Source organism: Neopelma chrysocephalum, unplaced genomic scaffold (assembly GCF_003984885.1).
Source record: "Neopelma chrysocephalum unplaced genomic scaffold, ASM398488v2 Primary Assembly neopelma1_139, whole genome shotgun sequence".
NCBI classification, from domain to species: domain Eukaryota; kingdom Metazoa; phylum Chordata; class Aves; order Passeriformes; family Pipridae; genus Neopelma; species Neopelma chrysocephalum.
The window spans coordinates 2065279-2086118 of record NW_020897801.1 but is presented as its reverse complement, the minus strand read 5'-3'; the positions used below and the strand labels follow the sequence as shown (position 1 = coordinate 2086118).

General features: G+C 40.3%; 1 protein-coding gene across 1 annotated transcript in view; it reads right to left on the bottom strand.

The window, feature by feature from the left end:
* PIK3C2G (phosphatidylinositol-4-phosphate 3-kinase catalytic subunit type 2 gamma) overlaps nt 1-20840 on the bottom strand; it is a 206943-nt gene that overhangs the window by 20364 nt on the left and 165739 nt on the right. The window contains exons 28-30 of the mRNA XM_027699722.1: nt 18201-18309; nt 9895-9970; nt 2515-2609 (exon numbers count right to left, since the gene is read on the bottom strand). Coding sequence (XP_027555523.1) covers nt 2515-2609; nt 9895-9970; nt 18201-18309 — 280 coding nt within the window. The remainder of the gene's footprint in view (nt 1-2514; nt 2610-9894; nt 9971-18200; nt 18310-20840) is intronic.

Here is a 20840-nt window from a genome sequence, read left to right as displayed (position 1 = left end):
GAGGACATTCTGAATCTGATCTACAGCTTGACTGACTTGTACATCTGCAGCACATATGGCATGTGTGGATGCCTCAGATCAGAAGTGCCTGAACTGTGAAGTCCATGCATGTACCCGCACTAGACAGTCCTCTGGCAGGGCTGCACCAGAACAGTGCCCTCCACTGCTATAGCATTTGTTCTCTAATACATCCCAGATGAATAGGGAAATCTCCTTCAGGAAAAACTCCTGCAAATCTATAGCATTGCAGTCTTTTGGCTTCCTCCTTTAAAGGACCCGTGTGACACTTGACAATGGCCATAAACACCAGCTCTTTAGGGAGTCTCTTGTGCATTGTATATCAATACAGGATTTTCATGGCAGAATCTAGATGTCCTATTAAAACCCCTAGAAGTAAACGCACACAAATACTAAATAAAATTTATTTGCATGGATCAAAAATCTCTATCACAATTTCTGTCAGTTCTACGAAGCAACATTTGGGATTAATTTGGCCTACTACAATTATTTTCACATCTGAACACATTGTAAAATCTCTTTATAGAGATAAATTAAATAGGGAAGAGCAGCACAAAAATTATTTACTATAAATTATGAAATAAAACAAGATAGCAAAGTAATCTCTGCACAGATGAACCACTAAAACATAATTAGTGAGACTCTGCAAAAGTCAGAATATACCTGAAATAGCTTTAACACGTCTTGAATAAGATATGATCTTGGCATGCTTTTAAAATCCCTGTTCAGCTCAACCAAAGGCAAGACAAAAAGGCAAGGCAAGGCAAGGGAAAAGAAGAGAGAGCACGTCAGAGAGATGGATCTATATGACTGGGAAGCACAGAATATTACTAATAGGATTAGGAACCTTTCTATTATAGGATGCTAGTTGAAGGCAGTCCAGTAGCACTGTACCCCGAAGCACTACTATTTCATATTTCAGATCAGATGATGAAGGATGGATGGCCAGATGGAAGGAAGGAGTTGGAAGCCCAGGATTTAAAAACATGATTGCCTAAGTTAGGCTGCCAAAACAATGACCTTATTTTCAAGTCATGAATCATGACCAGTCTTACTGAATGGGGCTCCTACCACTTCTCAGCAAACTTAGTAAAATGGATTTGATTTAAGTTGCCTACTTACAAAAGTAGACAATAACTTAAAGTTGTATTACCCATTTCCATAAAATGAAGAGAATTGAACCCTGGATAAGAAATAAAGAGAAAAACTAATTCCAACACCTGTAACTGTGCATCTCCACATTCTCTCCTTAAACACCCAATGCATCATCAGCATGGCAAACACTTAAATATGCCCCTCCCACTAGAACTTTACCAGAAGTTTATCAAAGTCATTTGCATTTAAAAAGCACAACAGAGAAAAAAATAAAGAGGGTCTTATGATACATCCTGAAGGTAAAGTTTGTATAAATTGGACCTGTCAGCGGAGGCTGATCTTACCTGTCAAGGTGGCACACAGGAAACAGAAATCAAGTCTCATGACAGAGATGTATTGAATGTTACAGACCAAAATGAACATGTTTGAATTGCAAATCAGAAGCCAGAGCGGCCAACAGAGAACAGTAAGAGCTACATAAGCCTCATGTGTATCATACAACTAATTAAACATTCGGCCTTATTTTATTACTGGCTGGTGCTCACATAAACTCCTCAGTTTGGGAAAGTGACTGCAATCCAGTTTGGGATGGAGGGGGCATTGATGTATGCAATGAGAACCCACAACAGTTAATAAATGCTTTAGTCCCCTAGCTAAACAAAGATAGGCTCTCTTGCCACAGCCATTACTTGAGACATGAGCCACTAGGAGTTCCAGAGCACATCTGGGTGCTGAACTCGTTACAGAACAGCCGACACGCTCCTTTAGCTGAGAGATCGCACGTGGCCCAGGAAGATCTCTCATGACACCTTCATCAACCAATTCCACCTGCCTCGTGCTGCAGGAGCACTACCAACTTCCCCCTCCCATAGCCTGGCTCCAGGAATGCACAGCATTTACCTCCCTGACAGAGACTGTGCTAAAAAGCTGAGTGTCACAGAAAACGACATTGCTGCTTAGAATACACCACTGCTTCCTCTGCTGAGCTCTGCCCTGTTCGTAGACAGCCATGCTAGACTAGAAGGAAATGCATGGACAATCAATCCATAATGCCAGACTGACATGCTACAAAAAGTCATGCAGTGGCTTGATGCGTCATGTCTGACTGGTGTCAAAATGTGTCAGCTGAGAGGCCAATACAGTATCAGAACCGGTTTTCATGGAAAAGGCCATTACCAGCCACCAAGAAAACCCAGTTTCTGTATCTATCCCACGCCTGTAACCATACTGAGTGAGCTCAAAGGAAAAAAAAACCCAATTGTTAAATAATGACAGAACAGCACTGCCATTACTTTGAGCTAAAATTAGTTATCCCAGAAGGGGCGTTTGAAGATTAATGTTTCCACAGTACTCTGAAAATGCAAGGAGTTACGAACTATACATCACAACAAAAGTACTCACAATGTTCCTCATGTGTTTTAACATTATTGTCAGGCGTGTGTTCTCGTAGGATATGACTAACTGTACTCCAGGCTTATGACCAGTTGACTGAGGACCTAAAAAAGGACAGATAGTTTGATTTTTTAGTTAACAGCTCAGAGGAAGTAGATCTGTAAAGTACTGAAGTACACCCGAACTAATATATAAAAAGAACCTATTGCATGTTTAAATCAGGGATGAAATTAGGACACGGATAAGGAGTGGGATGGAAGAAAGTGATCTGACATGCAGTGCTTCTTTTCTTTCCTGCTTATGAACTGACAGTAAGATTTTTTGTTTTCTAATTGCCATCAATCTGAAATTCAGTGGGAAATTTATGCTTGAGTGACAAATAATTGGGTTGTTTTTTTGGCAGTCATTGATGACACTATTCACTATTGATGCAACTCTCTTGTCTGGTTAAAAACACTGGATTTGTTTTTTTTTTCCGTTCCCAACAGAACGGAAAAAAAAGAAAAAAGGAAAGAAAAAAGAGCAAGTTTCCTGACTAGTTCCAAAACAAATTAGAGAAACAACATCTGCATCTATCATATATAAATTCTCCCTTCCTCATTCTGTACTTTTACTGTTCCAGGCTGTTTTTCGTGCAACCCATTGCCTTCACAGATTTTTCCACTAAAATGCACTTAAAGAGCCTGATTCCACTCCCACTGAAAAAAACATTTTTCATTTTCCAGGCGAGAAGGATCAGTCTCATAATGCAGAAGAAATGACTAAGCATGTCCTGTTCCCTCTTTCTGCTGGAGGCACTGAGCCAGCTGTCCTCACTGCCAAAAAGGTGTGTCCTTGAAGCTGGGTAAGTAAGGTGCTTTACCTGCCCTGCAGAGACAGGAAAGAAAATACAGGTGCCTTTTACCACAGTAAAAGGTGGTAAACACAACCCCTCCTCAGTATCTATCTAACCTTCTTATTTGGCAGTGTTTCTCCTGAGCAGGGTGGACATGAGCCACTTTGCACCACCTGGTCTGAGACCTGGGGTTCTCCCCACATGGTCACAACCAAAGACAGTCCAGATACTGCCTGTGTGAAGTAGCCTGGTTTTACTTATGCAAACAGGGCTTCACTTAATTAGACCAAAGCTGTATTACAAACCAGTATTAGGTATTTACTGCACTTGAAAAAGTAAGAACTCAGTCCTGCTAACCTTATGACAAAACAGTGATGTCTCATGAGCTGGGCTCTGCTCTCCTGCCTCCCCATTAAAGAAGTAGCTGAGCTTGAGACCTCAGTCAGAGAAGTCCTGCTCCCCTGCATGCACCTTGGGATCTGTCACTGACACACAACCCTTAAACCCACCACGGGGTGAGATAATGACATGAGACAATATAGAAGCAATTAATTCTTTAAATGGAAACATACCTTCTAAGAAGCAGAAGGAATGAGAAAGGATGATGAAAATGAAAGAACAACCATCACGCACAAGGGTTATGCACTGTCAGCAAGAGGCTTTTCGGAGAGCATCAGGGCTGTTGACCCTCAGCAGCAGGCAGGGTTCTCACATCTCCCTTCCAGCCTCAGCAGACACCTGTGCACTCTCTGTCGCACTCTTGCTCTCTCTTTCCCACGCGTGCACCAGAGCTCTCACAGCCAGCATTGTGAGAGCAAGAAATCAAACTCCCCCTCCTCAGCTTCTCCTCTCAGAGGGGAACTTATAATGAATAAGCCACACTGGCTGTATTTTTCTGAAGAAACAAAACGCGTAACCTCTGGAGTGAACAGAGGCTGAAATAACCACTAAGCAGACAGAATGACAGTGGTGTCATGTACTACTGACAGCCAGAGCACCACTGCAATTGCCATTTATCTCAAGGAAAGGAATTCAAATGAATTAAAAATAACACAGCGTGTATATGCAACTGCCATAATATAATTTTTCCAGGAAGCCTGGATATGAACACTTCTGAGTTTCTGATGTTTGGAATGGAATTTGAGAATATGAATCCATCTCAAATTTCTTCCCTTTAGAGATTACAAAAATACATTTTTAATCACATCCTAATTAAAGAAGGGCCTGAAACACTCTTGAAGAATTGAAATCTTACAAAGAAATCACTAAGCTGGGACTTAGAACACTGAGTTGCAGCTCTTCGTTTGTTATTCTCCCTTATGAACCTTGACGAATCACTTGGCAAGACTGTACCTTATTTCATTTTCTTGTGGTATGCAAATAAGAACAGGGAGGGATAGGGAATGAAAACTCCATGAACCAGACAATCTTGAGTTTTTTCTAGGGTAAGAAGAAGCCCATAAAAATCAGTTCCTCCCCTCTTCATGCAAAGCCACTTTACCACTTTTTTTTTTTTTTTAAGCTGTGAGTCCTTTTGCCTTTAAGCTGCAACAGGAAATGTAGAATTCTAGACCATTACACACAGCATAACACAAGGGGAGTTGTGTTTTAGCGTAAGGGCACAATTCACTTGTGGGGCTCTGTTAATTTGTGAGTTGCAGTGACTCACCCTGAGCAGTCAAGCATTTCAGAGGCTAAATGACATCATCAGAATCCATCTGATCCCTGTGCCTTCCCCCTCCTACCAGCACTACCAGCGCCTTTTTTTGCATTACTTAAGTTTTCCAGCGTGGTGCTTATATCCAGTCAAGGAATTTCTCTGTGGGAATTGGCCATTTTTTAATTTATTTTTTTTTTAAATAACAAATATAAATAAGTTTCTAACCAAGCTGAAATTCATGAGAAACATGGGAGGGGAAAATGCATTTCTAGTTGAATATGTAAAATGAAGTCTGAAGCAGACTCTATGGGATGATAACTACTAAAATATTTGCTCTTGCTATGTAATAAAAAGAGTACAAATGAAAAAAAAATAAAAGGAAGAGAAAGAAAAAAAAGAGAGCATGGGAAATCTGATAAAAATGGAAGAAACATCTATCACCTATATTTCATAATAAAAACGAGTTACTCTTAGGTGGTATATTTTAGTTTTTCCCACACTCAATGCTAAGTCATGGCCACTCTGAAATCCAGATGATTTTAGCTTCAAATGATAATAGAATATACACACAATAATTACTTCCAATCTATCCAGTTTGGGCAGATGGACTTGATCCCAGGCCCTGCATTTTTAGAAAGTGTCATGCTCTACTTGCACTCCATTATCGACAAAGACCAAATGCAGCTCTGTTGTAGATAACAGGACAAAGCTGCACTGACTACAGCTGAAGCAAGATTTCCCTCCCAGGGATTGATTCTTCACTCACTGGTGTCAACGCAAAAGCTGTCAAATACCCAATGAGAACCCAAAAAAACTCAAACTCTCTGCCAGTTTATAATCTCTTATCAAGTAACATAAACACGAGAAAACTGTGGGTCCTTTCATCTTTTCAAATGACAAAATGAAGGCAATTGGCTTCCAGATTTCTACTGAAGGTAAAACGATCTTCACAGTGGTCAAGGATTGCAGTTGTTTTCTTTAACTAGATGGTCTTTTCTTGCATGTTGGAGACCTACCAGCTCCACATTCTATTATTTGTGCAATGTTTTCATTAGCAGCATTTCAAAATAAGCTCTGCATTACATTTTGCACGATGCATGAGGAATGTAAATGGCGAGGAAGATGCTACCAACAAAATCAATAGGGAAACTATAATTTAATAATACATTGCATTTCACACGTGAACTGCAAAGCAATGTGGAAAAACTAATTAGCTAAGTGTCAACACACTGCCATTGGGGAGCTCAGTATTACTCTGTATTCTGCACCCTCAGATTTTTCTTAGGCCTTTCTTCTTGGTGACAGCCTGTTTTGACATCTGGCATCAAAGAGTACTGGAACCTGTTTGGTTTTCCAGGGCTAGGGTTGAATGCCCCAAGCCAACCATCTGCCTGCTTTAGCTGGGTTTACGAGCCTCCAATGTATCTGACTTCATATAGTCAGCTGTAAATACACTGACTATCTCAGTGGTTCTGTTCTCCAAGACAACCAGAGGTGCTTATGGCCAGCAAAAGAGTCTAAATGTGACTAAATCAGGAACGTAACTTGTGACAAAAGCTTTACATCAAGAATGAGCAACTTCAGAAGATCAAAACACTACATAACATGAGCAAAACAGCCTGTTCTCCTCAGGGACTACTCATGAGGACTGCAATTCTGCATGGAGAGGAATATCATATTACAGTTCTCTTGGAAAGCTTGGATCTTCCTTTAGAAGGACATGGAGCCAGTCCCTCTTCTCTACTACAAGGACAGAAGCCACAGAGATCCATAGAAAGCCATGGAGCACTAATTACACATGTCAGAACTGGTCCTGGGCTGTACAATGTTATAACCCACAGCAAAACCAATACAGTCTGAATTATTAATATTTTCAGGAGATATAAACTCAAAAGAAAAATAAACAAGATTGATATAAAAATGTTTTTGATATATTTTCTCATTCCTTTTTTTAAAAGGGCCTTTATAAAAGGCTGTCTGTGAAATCATTCCTGATATCTGCTCTATCTGCTCTCACTGCCTTGTAGTGAGCTTGGTATAATGAAATGTTGACAATATTCAGTATAATTCAGAATTCACCGCACTGGGAGCACTGATTCAGTATTCATGTCAAAATAAATTTAGCATTGATTTCTAATCTCTTCATCACCAGGAGCAAAGTACAAATTCATAAATTTTAATTTTTATTCTACTTTAGTAAGTGTAATTACCTACAACATTTATAAATTAAAGTAGTGTAAGAGAAAGATGCTGGTTTGATCAAAATTCATAACCTGATCCTATTGGGCATTAATTTTATTTTATATTGATCTTAACTAAGAGACAGATTATTTGCTTGCATAAAGGCTAAGAGAGAAATCACCACATCCATGCAAAGCTACAGCCCATATTAAACCTGAGTTATTTTTCAAAACGGACTAATATTAAGACCCTCATAACCTTGGAAAGCAATGATATTTGTGGGGAAAGAACATACTTTTTTTCATGGTAATTACCTCTCTCTGGTAGGCTCTGTGAACTTAATTCCTCCCCAGACTGATTCTGGTATTACTACAGAGTTTACTTTTAAATCAAGACTTTCTGGGCACCCTGAGCAAGCAAGAGCCTCCAGGGCCACTGTGCTCTTCCCAGCAACTCCTTGTTTGCTACCTGGCAGCTTGGCATGATCAGCCACTTCCTGCTTTAGCTGGACTTGTGTCTTCTCTGGACAATTGCGTGCAAATGCCCTGCAGCAAAGATTTCAGCGAGCTCACTAGGGTATGGCAGCAGCCTAACTCCGACAACCAGGAGAACAATAGACAAACACATATGAAAATAATTTTTCAAGTGGGTGATTAGCACAAGTATGGCAGGTGTTCCTCTGATAGCTCAGACAGCTCATTTACAGCTAAGCTCATCTTCCACAATTCACTACAACTGACTGTCAACCCTTCCTTGCTGACCACAAGTGGTGCAGTAGCCAGAGCAACTCAGCCCAATGCTTCTTGTTCTCTGTTTTTCCAAGGTCTAAGCAGATTGGGTCCTAATTTGGGCCTTGTGTGCTACTGGCATTCTATCAATTCTATTTATTCTACTAAATGATAGTGATAAATTTTCTGGGCTAAAGGGAGTTGGGTTTTTGTGGTTTGGGTTTCACTTGTTATTTTCTCCCATATTAAACAAAGGTTTTGCCCTGAGTCTAGAACTGAAGCGTCCAAACTTTAAAAGGCAGAGTTCTTCAAAAGGGAAAAACCAATCCCCCTGTAACCACACTGCTCGAGGCCAGAGATACATTTATTTTCCTTGACCAGGATGTGACCCTCACCTCCACTAACTGTGTAGTGAACGAGCAGATTGGGTTACCTGTCACATAGCTTTCATCAAACACCCCCTAAACACATTTTTGCCTCTGTTTCTTCATTCTCTTCCTTGATTTTGCTGTCACTGGCAACAAAAATGAATGGCTTATCCTTCAGACTGTATCAGCTCAGGACACCACAGGAGGAATTATGAGGCTGCAAGTTATTTCTCAGCTTTATCACAGACTCAGTTCATGCCTTTGCATAAGACTTTTACACCCAGATGCCCTGTAATAACTAGGCACCTAAATATTGGTGAAATGTCAAAATTCTTCCAAAGACCAGGGACTTTAACTCTTCTGTGCCTCAGCTCACTCTCACATCTGTATATCTTTGGTTAGAGCTGTCTACAGAGAGATGTAGCCCACCATGGACCCAGACTACATGTTCCATTTGAACTCTGGTTTGGATTTTATGCAACAAGATTTAGCCTTTTATGTCCTTAACACCTAGGACATCTTTGCATTATCTCCTTGATCCTTTGTAAAAGTTAGAGCAACCATTAGTAATTTTCAATAGTCGTAATGGGTTTAATATGATAATGGCATGCCCTAATCAAATAAACTCTACACATGGGGAATCTTCAAAGGCTGAGAAGAAAAAATGGGATTTATTTTGTTCTGATGGATTAAAAAAAATGGTCCCAGCAAAAGAGATAATGAAACCTTGGTCTGCAGAGGGATTAAATTAACTTAATGGACATGCAAACTAACTATGCAGAGATACACTCCTTTCTGAAATGTGGAAAACTGGTGATCTTGGAAACTATCCTATCACTTGGAGCACATAACAGCCAGCTGAATTGTTGTGGTGCAGAGTGCAGCTGCAGACTTCTTTATCAGATTTTATTTTGCCTAAAACTGACTATGGAAGATTATTTTCAGTGCAGAACTAAGGCAATGGAAGACAATAAACATTCACAGTTTACTTTTTATAGTTTATGCTTTGGCTCTTAATGCTGTAATGTCAGAAATTAGATTAAATTAGGTGCTGGACAGCAGAGGAAAATGGGTTAAGTGTTTACATAGGCTATGGGAATAGTGCAGCATCTCATTCAGCAAGAAGTGAATTACTACTGTCATTAATAATGTATGCCTAAGCATTAGCATAATGTTCTCTTATTTACCTGCTCCACTCATGGTGAAAATTACCTTAGAAGTCACCCCTGATTTTCTTCACTTGTGCAAGCACACATTGTGCTTTGTCATGACTCACATCCTTTCCTCCAAATTCTTCTACGAATATTTTGTTTTGTAGAACAAGAGACCTGCCACAGTTTGTGTAAATAAACTTTCACTATGCACACGGGCATGTTTATTCAAAAAGAAATGAAGCACGGTTGAGGGAAATATGCAAAAGAGAAAGAAAGCTACAGATGACATTAGTAACACATTTTCAGAGACCTTGTGAAATCAGGAATTATTTGATGGTATCTTTATGTCCTAAAAAAAAATAAATAAAGGTTCCTAAACACTTTAGACTCACCTTTGCTTTACTGTATTTAATATTATTAAAGAAGTCCTTCTTAGAAAAAAAAAGATGAGTAATCCACGTACCTAAGGTCACAGATGATGAATCTTTTGCCAAGGTATTTTTGGACCAATTCAGGAAGAAGCTGAGTACAAGCTCATTCTGAAAGAGAATAAAAATACAGTAGGTAATACCATATGTTGTGCTCTGTGCCTTAAATTATTCCCCTCAAAGAAGATTGCTGTATATATTGTATATATTAGATTATGTATATATTAGATTTAGCAAAAAAAGGGAGCCTTTCCCTTATGATTATGGGCAACCATACTGACTTCTACTCAGGCACTGGGAAGACGATGGTGCCCGTTACCACTGTCCCAGGGACGCTGCACTGGTGCCTACCTGGCCCCTCTCTGTCAACACACTTCCAGACAGTAGTGTGCTCTGTGGACCATGGATCTGCACTCTTGCTTGATCTCCAGTAGCTCAAGATTTGCATCAGTAGCTGCAACTGCTTTTCCAGAGCAGCCCATCTGTGACACAAACACAGGAGCCCATCTTTGCTGCGTCCTGTGTAGTCAGCACGAAACTCGCCCTTGGCACGGGACTGACCCTGAGCATCGTGTGGGCCTCCCCGAGGCTTAGATATTGTATAAATCTCCCTCACATGTCAGCTTAATGGACACTTACACTGAAAAGCTCCATACAGAGTTAAATCCTACCAGAAACCCACAGGGAGTGAAAGGGATGATCATATTTCACCATCCTGTTTAAAAGAGTAATCCACCTTACGCACTGCACTGTAACTTTTATATTTATGTATTGACCTGTGCTGCTCTAGTGAACAAAGATAACAGGTAGTTGCACTCAGCTGTAGGGAATTAAAACAATAAACCAAATCCCCAGATTTGAGTATTGGGCAAGGCAATAAAAATGTGAATTCTGAAATGTACTCTTATGACTCTGAATCAAAGGTGGACAGTAATTGCATTTTATTAGCTTTTCCATAAAGCCATGTATCAGAATGGCCATTCTTTAGGATGGTTAGAATTGCTACATTCATGCTGATGTTACTTGGACTGACAATGTAATGAATGGGTAGAACAAGAGACTTTTCAGATTCTAGCATTAAAATGTCACCACTGTTTTTTTCAAGCCTGTGGAAAATAATGTGTCTCTTATTGGGAAGATGTACTTCATGTAGCATTTGTGTTGTTTCAGTTTGACAAGATGTGGTGTAATTTGTGCAAGGAAAAAAAGAAAAGGAAGAGGGTATTGACAAATGCAGCTAGGGAGGAGTTAACATGGTTACAGCAGACAGAGGAACAAGATGTGTATGTTCATTGTAGAGATAAGATTTAGCAACTGGGATTTACTTTAACAGTTGCCTTTTATTTTTCATTCTACTGGTTGGAGTTTTTCCTCCCACTCTGATATTTTCTTTAAAAGAAAAATCAGGGGGAAAAAACAGGAGAAACCAACAGAATTGTTTTCCTTGAACTGAATGACAAATTCTTAAGCTATTAGCAGTGGACTGCCAGTACACCTGCCTGTCTGAGCATGACTAACTATTCTCTCATCTGATAAAGACAGCTTACAGGGGAAAGCCCATACACCTGCTTCAGCTTCCAGTAGCTTTAAACAGGCAAGTTATTCCCTGTGGGACCTTCATTCCCTCTTTCAGCACAAGTCCCATGTGCAGGAAATCTCCAGGGTTGAGAGTATATTTTTAGCAGACCAGACTTTATTTGACAGCAGGAAAATATGCAGAGAAACTCAAGTAGCCCTTCAAGTTCAAAGATCTTGAGAGAAGTGGGCAGGAGCTGGAAAGAAAGATACACAAACTGACTTGAAAGAGAAATAAAAAATTCCACACTGAGCAGCATGGTGTTCTTTCTGCTTCCTCTCCACCTACTCTTCCTGCAATAAATGGAAATACGTGAACCGAGAGGTTTGTAAATAGGAGATGCAAGGATTGTTTCAGGCAATAGTTCCAAAATCTCATTCTAAAGCAGAAAAGGCTCTGAAAAAAATGATGTTTTGTTTAAGTACAGGAGTGGAATTCAGGCAGATCTCACAACAGGCATGAACAGGACAGGCATGTACACTGCTGCTGCCACAGCACTGACTGCAAAGCTTTCCCTGCCTGTATGTCCATCACACTCAACAGGTACTGAAGCTCAGGAGGAAGCAGCAAAAAGAATGCAAAAACCTAATGGAATAGGTCATGTGGCAGGGGCAGATGAAGCAGGCTGTCCAGGGCTAAGTGCTTCAAAAGCAGTGGGGGGGATGTCTCCTATGTGTTTGGGGAGATAAGCATTTTGCACGCTGTTATTCATAAGACAGCAATTTCCCCTTGAACTGTGCTAATCTGCCTGCTGCAGGACTCCACCATTTAGATTTCCACCAGCAAAGCGTGTCAGTACCTTACGTTCAGCCTGTGTCAGCAGAGCTCCAAAGCACACACTGAACTTTCAGGTGATTCCTAAATCAGTGGGACCTCAATCAGTTGGACCCCACTTAATGGGACGGTATAAGCTCAGAATTAAGCATGCATCTAGTTACACTGCTGAATAGAAACAGGTATATTAGAGCTTTGAACATGTGTATGACCACAGGCACACTGTATAAAGTGGATAGAGCCCACTTCTAAACAAGCAATTGTTTTTTAGGAAAACGTGACCCTTGGTGGGAATCTTAGAGACCCTGTGATGGTCTTGGCAGATAGGCAGGCATTGAGGATGACCACAAGCACCCACTCACCCTTTTCCTTGCTGAAATTTTTACCTTTAAATCAGCAAATGAAAATTCTCTACATATGGATTCTTAGGAATGCCTCCTATAGTTTGTCTAACCATTCTTACCTAAGAAGACAACAGTTTTTAATAGGTAATGATATTGTGAAGGTCACTTGATAGCATTAGCCTATAAGGGAGCAGCCAGGTACATATGATCAGTTTGGTTAGAACTCACACATCCCCTTTTTTCAGCCATTAAACTCAAAAGGTACAAATTCCACCTTTACTTACACTAGGATAAACAATTTCAGTGGCACTGGGGGGGCTGGCACAGCCTTACACCAGTTTAGCAGGGTAGAATTTGTCTACTGCTCTCCATCAGAGACTAACTAGAAAAGCACTCTGCTGGTAGTGAAACACAGCTAGATTTCAAACCAGATTTAATTTTGATAGAAAGAAAAGCAGCCTCCCTTCTGCTTTCAGCTTTCTTTTCAGCTGTGTTAGAGTAGATTTGGGGTCAGAGAACACCCATGCATCTGTTATACTTTAACAGGATGGAGAATCAGCAGGAAAGAAAGAAACCAGAAAAAGCTGACCTTGGTGCAGCTGTTAAAACTTCAGGAAAGGACAGCGGAAAAGAGAGGACTTTGAACCCTCCCCATTTTGGACCTGCTGGATGCCTTGCCGTGGGAGTACAGGAGTGGTGGGAGTTCAAGGGACCCACACACCTCGGGGGGAACTTTGTACCACCATGCTCTGTGCCCCCACACGGGCACTGTGGGAGCTGTTTTCTCATCTCTGCAAACCCTGAGTAGTGCCAGTGAATAAAACGCAAGTGAAATATGGGAAGCTCTTATCAAACGTGATTACTTTTACAGTGTAAAACATTACTCACTCTAGAACAATGCTGCGGTCCTCATTTTTACTGTATGCTTGAAAATGAGTGAACATAATTTACAATCATTTCCATTTACACCCTCTTTAAAGGCCTTTTATACAGCCTATAAGTCACCATAAAGCTGTTTATAGAACCTATCCATAGCTGAAACATTGCCACTGTTTTCTTACCTGCTTGCATTAGATTTATCTTTGCCCCCGAAGTCCTTACTTAATTTGGATACTCAGAAAACCTTTACAGACTCAAACCCCAAAAGACCTAATTTGTTTTTTTTTTACTGATTAGCCTACTGTGCACCTGCACTTACTATTATGTTTGTCAAATGCCCTCACCACGATAAACAAACCCCCTCAAACATCCAAGCCCCCTGAAGTTGCACAGAAAACAAATCTATGTGAAAGATGTGGGACAAATAACATCAGTTTGTTTAAGACTACGTAGTTTTGCAAGATCAGTGTGTACATCTAGTGTCTGAGCTGTGTTATCAATAACTATATAATAGCCAGTTATTATATTATAGTTATTATATCAATAACTATATAATATCCACAAATTAAATACCACGTCTTTTGAATGATGAGAGATGGGAAGATTATCCATGCAATGTTACCAGCTGGCTGAGGGCACCAAATGCACATAGTTGCAACATAAAACATTGCTTTAGGGTCAGTTTTAGATTTTTCACTTGCAATGCCCAAGCCACGTGCAAGTTGTCTTTCCAAGATAAGCATGAAGACGTTCAGTTTTGTCAATGCTGAGGTTTGACACCAGGGCCAAAAGCAGACTAAGTTAATGGAGCTTTACCTTGCTTTTGTGTCCCCAGGCAATGTATAACCCTTCTACAATGCAGCCACACAGTGACAAGCCACCAGGGCAGCCCTAATTCATATTAGGAGATTTGAGTTGCAATCTCCACTCAGCCCATCGCTCAGCTGCAGTTGAGTGAAACAGAAAAATGTAACAGTAGTCAGCAGCAGCTGTCTTTTGTCACAGATTTGATTTACACTTTGAGAATGTATATTTTTGTCATCTTCTGTGTTACCAAGCTTCAATTCATTGGGTTTTGATGCTTCACCTCTTATTGGTGACATCACTTAGTTGTTTTGCCATTTCATGAAGAAAAACTCCAGAAGTCTAAAGATTGTTGAGGATGTTGCCTTGCAGATCTAGAAAACCCAGGTACTTCAGTGTATGCAGGCAGTGAGTCAGTCAGCAATGGTGCAACTGGTCCAAACCTAAATATTCTTACACTGTGATCATAAATATTGCCACTGGTTTGGGAGGAGTAGAATGAAACTAAAAAATGGTGCTGAAACCTGTTTTTGATCCTGTCCTAATTGACTCAGTACAAAATGAAGGTGCATCAGCTTCTGCATTTTAGTGATTGATGTAATGAATACAGCTGGTTGTTCATGTATACAGTCTGGTGGTGGAGTTATTTATAACAGAGTGTTAACCTGAATTTAGGAAAATCATTCCTATTCCAGGCAATTCTTCAACAAATATCAAAGAGGAAGTCAATGAGTGAGGCTCATGCTCAAAGTCAAATTACAGACTTAAAAAAAATGCTGTGACTAGGGATGGGCATGAGCATATTGAAGCATTTAAACTGGTCCAACACAAAGTATCTCCATCAACTGATGTGTCTGCATTTATTGCATCTGATACTAAAGTTCAGTGATGGAGAAAGGAAAAGTTTCTATATTAAAGAAGGGTGTAAAGAAACATTTCATTCCATTTGAGCTCAGTGCAAATGAGAAGGCAGATGTTTTCCATCTCTACTCCTTCATTCCAACCATTTAGCAGAAAAGGTCAGTGACATTCTGACATACTCTTAATTATAATACAATTAGCATAATCAGAACTTAGTCTGGACTAAAAAGCATGCACTTAAGGCATGACTGAGGAAGGAATTTGGATATAATCTGATTCTTTCTTCATTTCTAGGATTTATAATTACGTAATTGGTAGAACCAAGTCCTGTGTGGACTGGACTAAATCTTTCAGAGCTGAAAATGGTGTCTAGTCAATCAGGGTAATGTGTTTACAGTGATAACAAGGGTATTTTATAATGAAATAAAAGCTCTTCTCTCCATCTCAGACAATACTCCAGCCTTCTGCACAGCTACAATACAGCTACGATACAGTACAAGTACATTTCAGCATAAAGAAAAGACTGTGGCGAGAAAGTAAAAGGAACCCTGCTTTACAGACAGCTGTTCTTACCAGATTTCTTCACCAATTTAGGAATTAATTATTTATTCCTACATAGTTTTACTATTTCATAGGAATGACACTTTGGTAATGCTTGAGAACAGACAACTCACTAAATGGTTTCAGCCAGGCTCCTTGGCAACTTGAGAAAAAGGGCAAATTTGACTGCAAAGTTGTCATAGGCATGAAAAGAGACAAAATAATTGTATTTATTTTTATCAAGAAAACCTCCTAGCTTGGTTTTCTGCTCAGGTTAAAGCCAAGAAGACACCATGACACTTTTTTAAAAGAGTCATACCAAAGTGAAAAGTAAAAAAGAATACAAAGGAAATTACCCACCGGCTGATCTCCTTGTTCTAAGTGGGTCAGAACACGTCAGTATTTTCTCAATTTCTCACATCTCCCAGCAGGAGAAGCATATTGAAGTAAAAATAATGATTCAATGTTTATGGAGTATCAATAACTTTAAAGGTTACCATCTAGAATTGCAGGTTAGCTGCACGGGGGTAAGCAAGATGATTTCCCACGTGTAGCAGCACTTTACAGACGGAAACAATCAGCTCATTGCTCCGTTTGTTGTCGTGCCCTCCAAGTCCAGCACACCAGGAGCAGCGCAGCCCTCTTAGGCACAAAATCGCTTTCTTCTCCTCATGGTTCAGTGCTACAGGCTGTACCAGCCTGGAAACAGCCCCCTTGGGCTTGTTCAGAGCCACAACAGCACGTGTCCCCAGGCAGATCTGCCCACAGTTACCTTTGACTACCCTAGTTGTGGTTGTGTCCCAGTGTCCCAGCAGCAATGTGCTGGGAGGACGTCCCCAGCTCCATGGGTGCATGCTGCAGGCCCATAAAGGGAGTACAAAGGGCATTAGGAAACCCATTGCAAGGCAGCATGCTCTGGCTGATCACTAACCCATGCACAGATCATGGAGTGGGAGGGAGAACAAAGTTTCTGTGTGTGACCGGGAAATGTTTTCATTGCTATCCCAGGGCCTTAAGCAGTATAATTTTTCAACTGAAGATTAGGCTTCTACACAGCAGTGCTTGGCCCAAATTGAAAAATCTGTGTACCTTCCAGCAGCCCAGAGCACAGCAGAAGATACCCAGCTTTTCATTTCTAGGTCACAGGCTTATATCAGCTTTCCCTCAGCTGTGACCAAAAGGCACTAATGTAAAATAAACCCACGACCCGAACGTGAGCGTCAGAAATGAATCACAGAATTGTTGGGGTTGGAAGGGACCTCTGGAGATTATCTAGGCCAAGCCTCCTGCCAAGGCAGGGGCACCTGGAGCAGGTGACACAGGAATACGGCCAGGTAGGTTTGGAATGTTTCCGGAGAGGGAGACTCCACGACCTCCCTGGGCAGCCTGTGCCAGGGCTCTGCCACCCTCAGTGCAAAGACATTCTTGCTCATGTTGAGGTGGGACTTCTTGTGTTTTAATTGCACAACAATCAACCCATACTTGCGCAGATTATTTGGCAGGTTCAGCCAAAGGAGCCAAGCACCCAAGTCAGCTGTTTGTACCAAATTAGGTGTAACTCTGTGAGACAAATAGTTTTTATCCTCTTTGGAAGTCTTCTCAATTTCAACACAGGGCTCAGAATTTATATTCATATCAATAAGAGAAATCCTGTTCGTTTTGCATATGGACAATTTCCTCTTTAATCTGCATTACACAGTCGCAGCTGGGAAAATTTTATAGTTAGACAGCAAACACTTTTCTCCTCCTGCAAGACGTTTGAAATTTTGGAGAACAAACATCCTGACATACCCTCTTTTCATAACCTAGACTGTCTCTGCTATTAAACCAAAGCAGCCCCAGTTTGAGCTGTGGTCCTGAGGCCATGACATGGCTCACCTGGCAGAGGCCCCTTAGCTACTCTCAGCCGTGGCTTTTATGATGCTGAGGTGCATAAGGCTTTGTCCTGGTCCAGACAATGAAAAGACAATGTTTGTTACCATTTAAACTTTCCACTTTTAAACAGAGGAACCTCAAATCTCAGAAGGCAATAATGAATAAAAAATGAGAAAATCCCGATTTTAATGGACACAATATATCATTGTGTTAATATTGAAACCGTCTGTATTTGGTCTTATGTTTGCAAAACAATTTCTTCTACATGGTAACCACATTTTGAAATGGGTATTTCTGGGCTGAAAGAATGGAACTTTTCATTTAACAGCTGTCAAAATCAGACTTTTCAATATTTCAAAGCTTACTCCTTTTTTAGACATTACATTCCTCAGAACCTACTCCTTTCTGTCAAAAATTCAGTGAATCACTATTTTTCGATGGCAGCAAAGGAAGAAAAGTTTTTCTGAAAAATGCCCTGCCAGGTCTAATAAACTATTTCTCCGTCATGCTTGTCTTTGTCTTAAGTTTTGATGAATGCTGTAATGGCTCCATCCCAAAAGAGCTGCATTAGAAGATGTGTCACGTAATTTTTTTCCCCAAATGGGGCAATGGAAGGCTTCCTGAATCATTTGGTACAACGCCACTAGAAGTCATATGCAAACTAAAAAAACCAACTAGAAATGCTCACATTAGCCAGTTTCCTGGAGCCACTTAATAGCTGCTTCAGATAGAGATTCAAATCCTTCACTCTTTTATGTTCAAGATCCGTAAAAGGTAAATGCCATGAGTGGGGAAACCTGCAAAAGAAAAATATTCGTAAGCGTAACTCTTGTACTGCATTTGCTGAAAATGTTTCCAATTCTACTTAACAGAAGAAACTCAAGACTTTCTAAGTGGTTTGGCAGGTAGAGGAAGGGATGGGTACAGAGTCCAGAGGATTTTTTACCCTCTCACTCTGGTTCTTCTAATAATTTACTGATATTTTGTTTCACACTGTTGCACTTTTTCTGTCTAAATCATTAATTTAAAAGTAAGTAAATAAATAAAACCTAAAAGGCAGTTATTTGCATTTTGTGATATCTAAATAATTAGGCCTTTATGAAAAAGGAAAGCACTGCCCTCCCCATTTTCTTCACTGTGCCCAGCACAAGAGATCTCTGATCTCAGCCCAGAGCTCATGCTATACACAGCCTTACAACAGAACACTGAGTACCAAAGCCCTACAGAAACAATGTGAAATTTGATGAATATATCATTGCTTGCATTTTTACCTCAGCTATTTAGAGTGTAGATAGGTTTTTCAGAGCAGGTCCCTGATCCCATATGTAATTTCAGGCACTAGCCTAATAAAAGCAATATATGAAAACAAACGATTGTCATAGCAAAAAAATCAATCCCAACAAAAGCAATAGCAATAACAATGGTAAAAGTAATGGTCTTGCTGAATTTTTATTAAGACGAATTTAATTTCAGTTTAGTAAATAAATCACATGCATAGAATGGCCTTATGCCAATTTTCCGATGCTTTGGTGGTTGAAAATGTCAAAACCTCACATTTTTTTACTCGAATCATCTTTGCATTTTAGAGACAATGCACATTAAATCAGTCAAAAGGTTAGATTTTTAACAATACACATAATCAATTTATATTAACCTTGCCCTGATGAAGGGTATTTATCTCTCAGGTCGAAGGAGCATTAGAAAAGCTATCTGTGCTAAATTGCACGTAATGGCTTTTGTGATATGGATTGCTAATAGTCGGATTCATAATAAACATTATGCTTTATGTCCTCTAATGCATGGGATAGAGAAAGGCAGAAGTTTTGATCTGATTATATTTCATGTTCCACCACCCCCACTTGTAAATAGTCAACTGTGTCTTATTTACAAACCTCTTTTTTTTCTCCTACAACCTTGTTTATCCACTAGACCTCAAGAGGCATCTGAAGGCTTCAGACAAATGACTAAGGAGCTGTCTAGCATGTGATACATTGGAAAGGAACACTTGGCCAGCCTTTAGAAAGGCAGCTGGGCAATACCGTGAGGAAAAACTCAGTGCTGGTATAACTTAGTTTGCAATTACACCAGCAAGGGACCAGGATGACAGCAGCATACTGTACATTTGTATGAACTTTTCATTATTTCTGCCCATGGCACTGAAGGATCAGGGCTCAGTGAGGGGCTGCACAGATGAGCAGCAAGAGGCGACTCTCGCCTCATGAAATCACAGTGGCAGGACACATAAAGGAGGGGGGGAAGTGGGAGATATGACCCAGGATCGTGACATATACGAGCTGCACAGATAAAAATAGAGCCCAGGTCATCTGGTACACATAGATAGCCTGTGAATATTCCGGGTTCCCCTCTGGGGCACAAAAGGACTTCTTTCAAGGGATTATAGGGAGGAGCTGTTTGGAAGCAGCTTAAAATTAATTAGACTGTGTAACACAAAGAGAGGGCTCTGGCTGTAAAATGCAGGCCCCCAGAAGATGCATCCTAAGCACAGTGGCCAAACAGAGGACAGAGAAACTGCTGATTGATAGCACCAATAACTGCTGGAGTGAAGGACAATATGAACCTTGTGGTGGCACCGGACTCTTCTTTAGGAAGCCTTTGAGCTTCTGCTGAATTGTGTTTGTGGCTGAAACCAGCTTTGCCCTTGTGAGTGCTCTTGTGTTAGAAGAGGTGAACTTCCCAATCTGACATTCAGTTTTGCATCTACCTTAAGTGGATCAGAAAAACATAAACTTGCACCATGTGCAGACATCCTTCACAGAGGATCCCACTCCCTACTTGTCAGCTTGAACGTTGTTCTGTGTACAAATCATGTCACCTGAATACTTTCCTGGGTGAAAAGATTTTTGGCCTTTTGCAAAACAACAACTAAATGCAATTAATACCCTCTCTAGGAGGGTGCTAGAATACAAGGGCTTGCTTGGGGCAGCTGTGCTTTGGCTTGTAAATATGGGCTGAATGTTCACATGTCAATAGCAAAATTTCAGATTCTAAGAACTCTGAGCTTTTATCATTAGTTTCTTGTAATATAGTCAGTATTTGGCACTTGTATGAAGCACTCTCATATGGCATTGTTTTCTCCTAATGACACATAAATATATACAATTTCATAGAATCGATACAAAGCAGAAACCAAGTCCTTTCTGTAAGCAGCTCCAATTATTCTAGTAAAAATAAACATTTTACTTTTTAAATCATACATTTTTAAACTGATTTTGTGGTTATATTGTGGAACAAGGCTTTTTCCTTCCTTTGAAGCATCTGGCATCAGACAGAGTTGGAGCTTTGTAACACACAGATAGACTAATGGTCT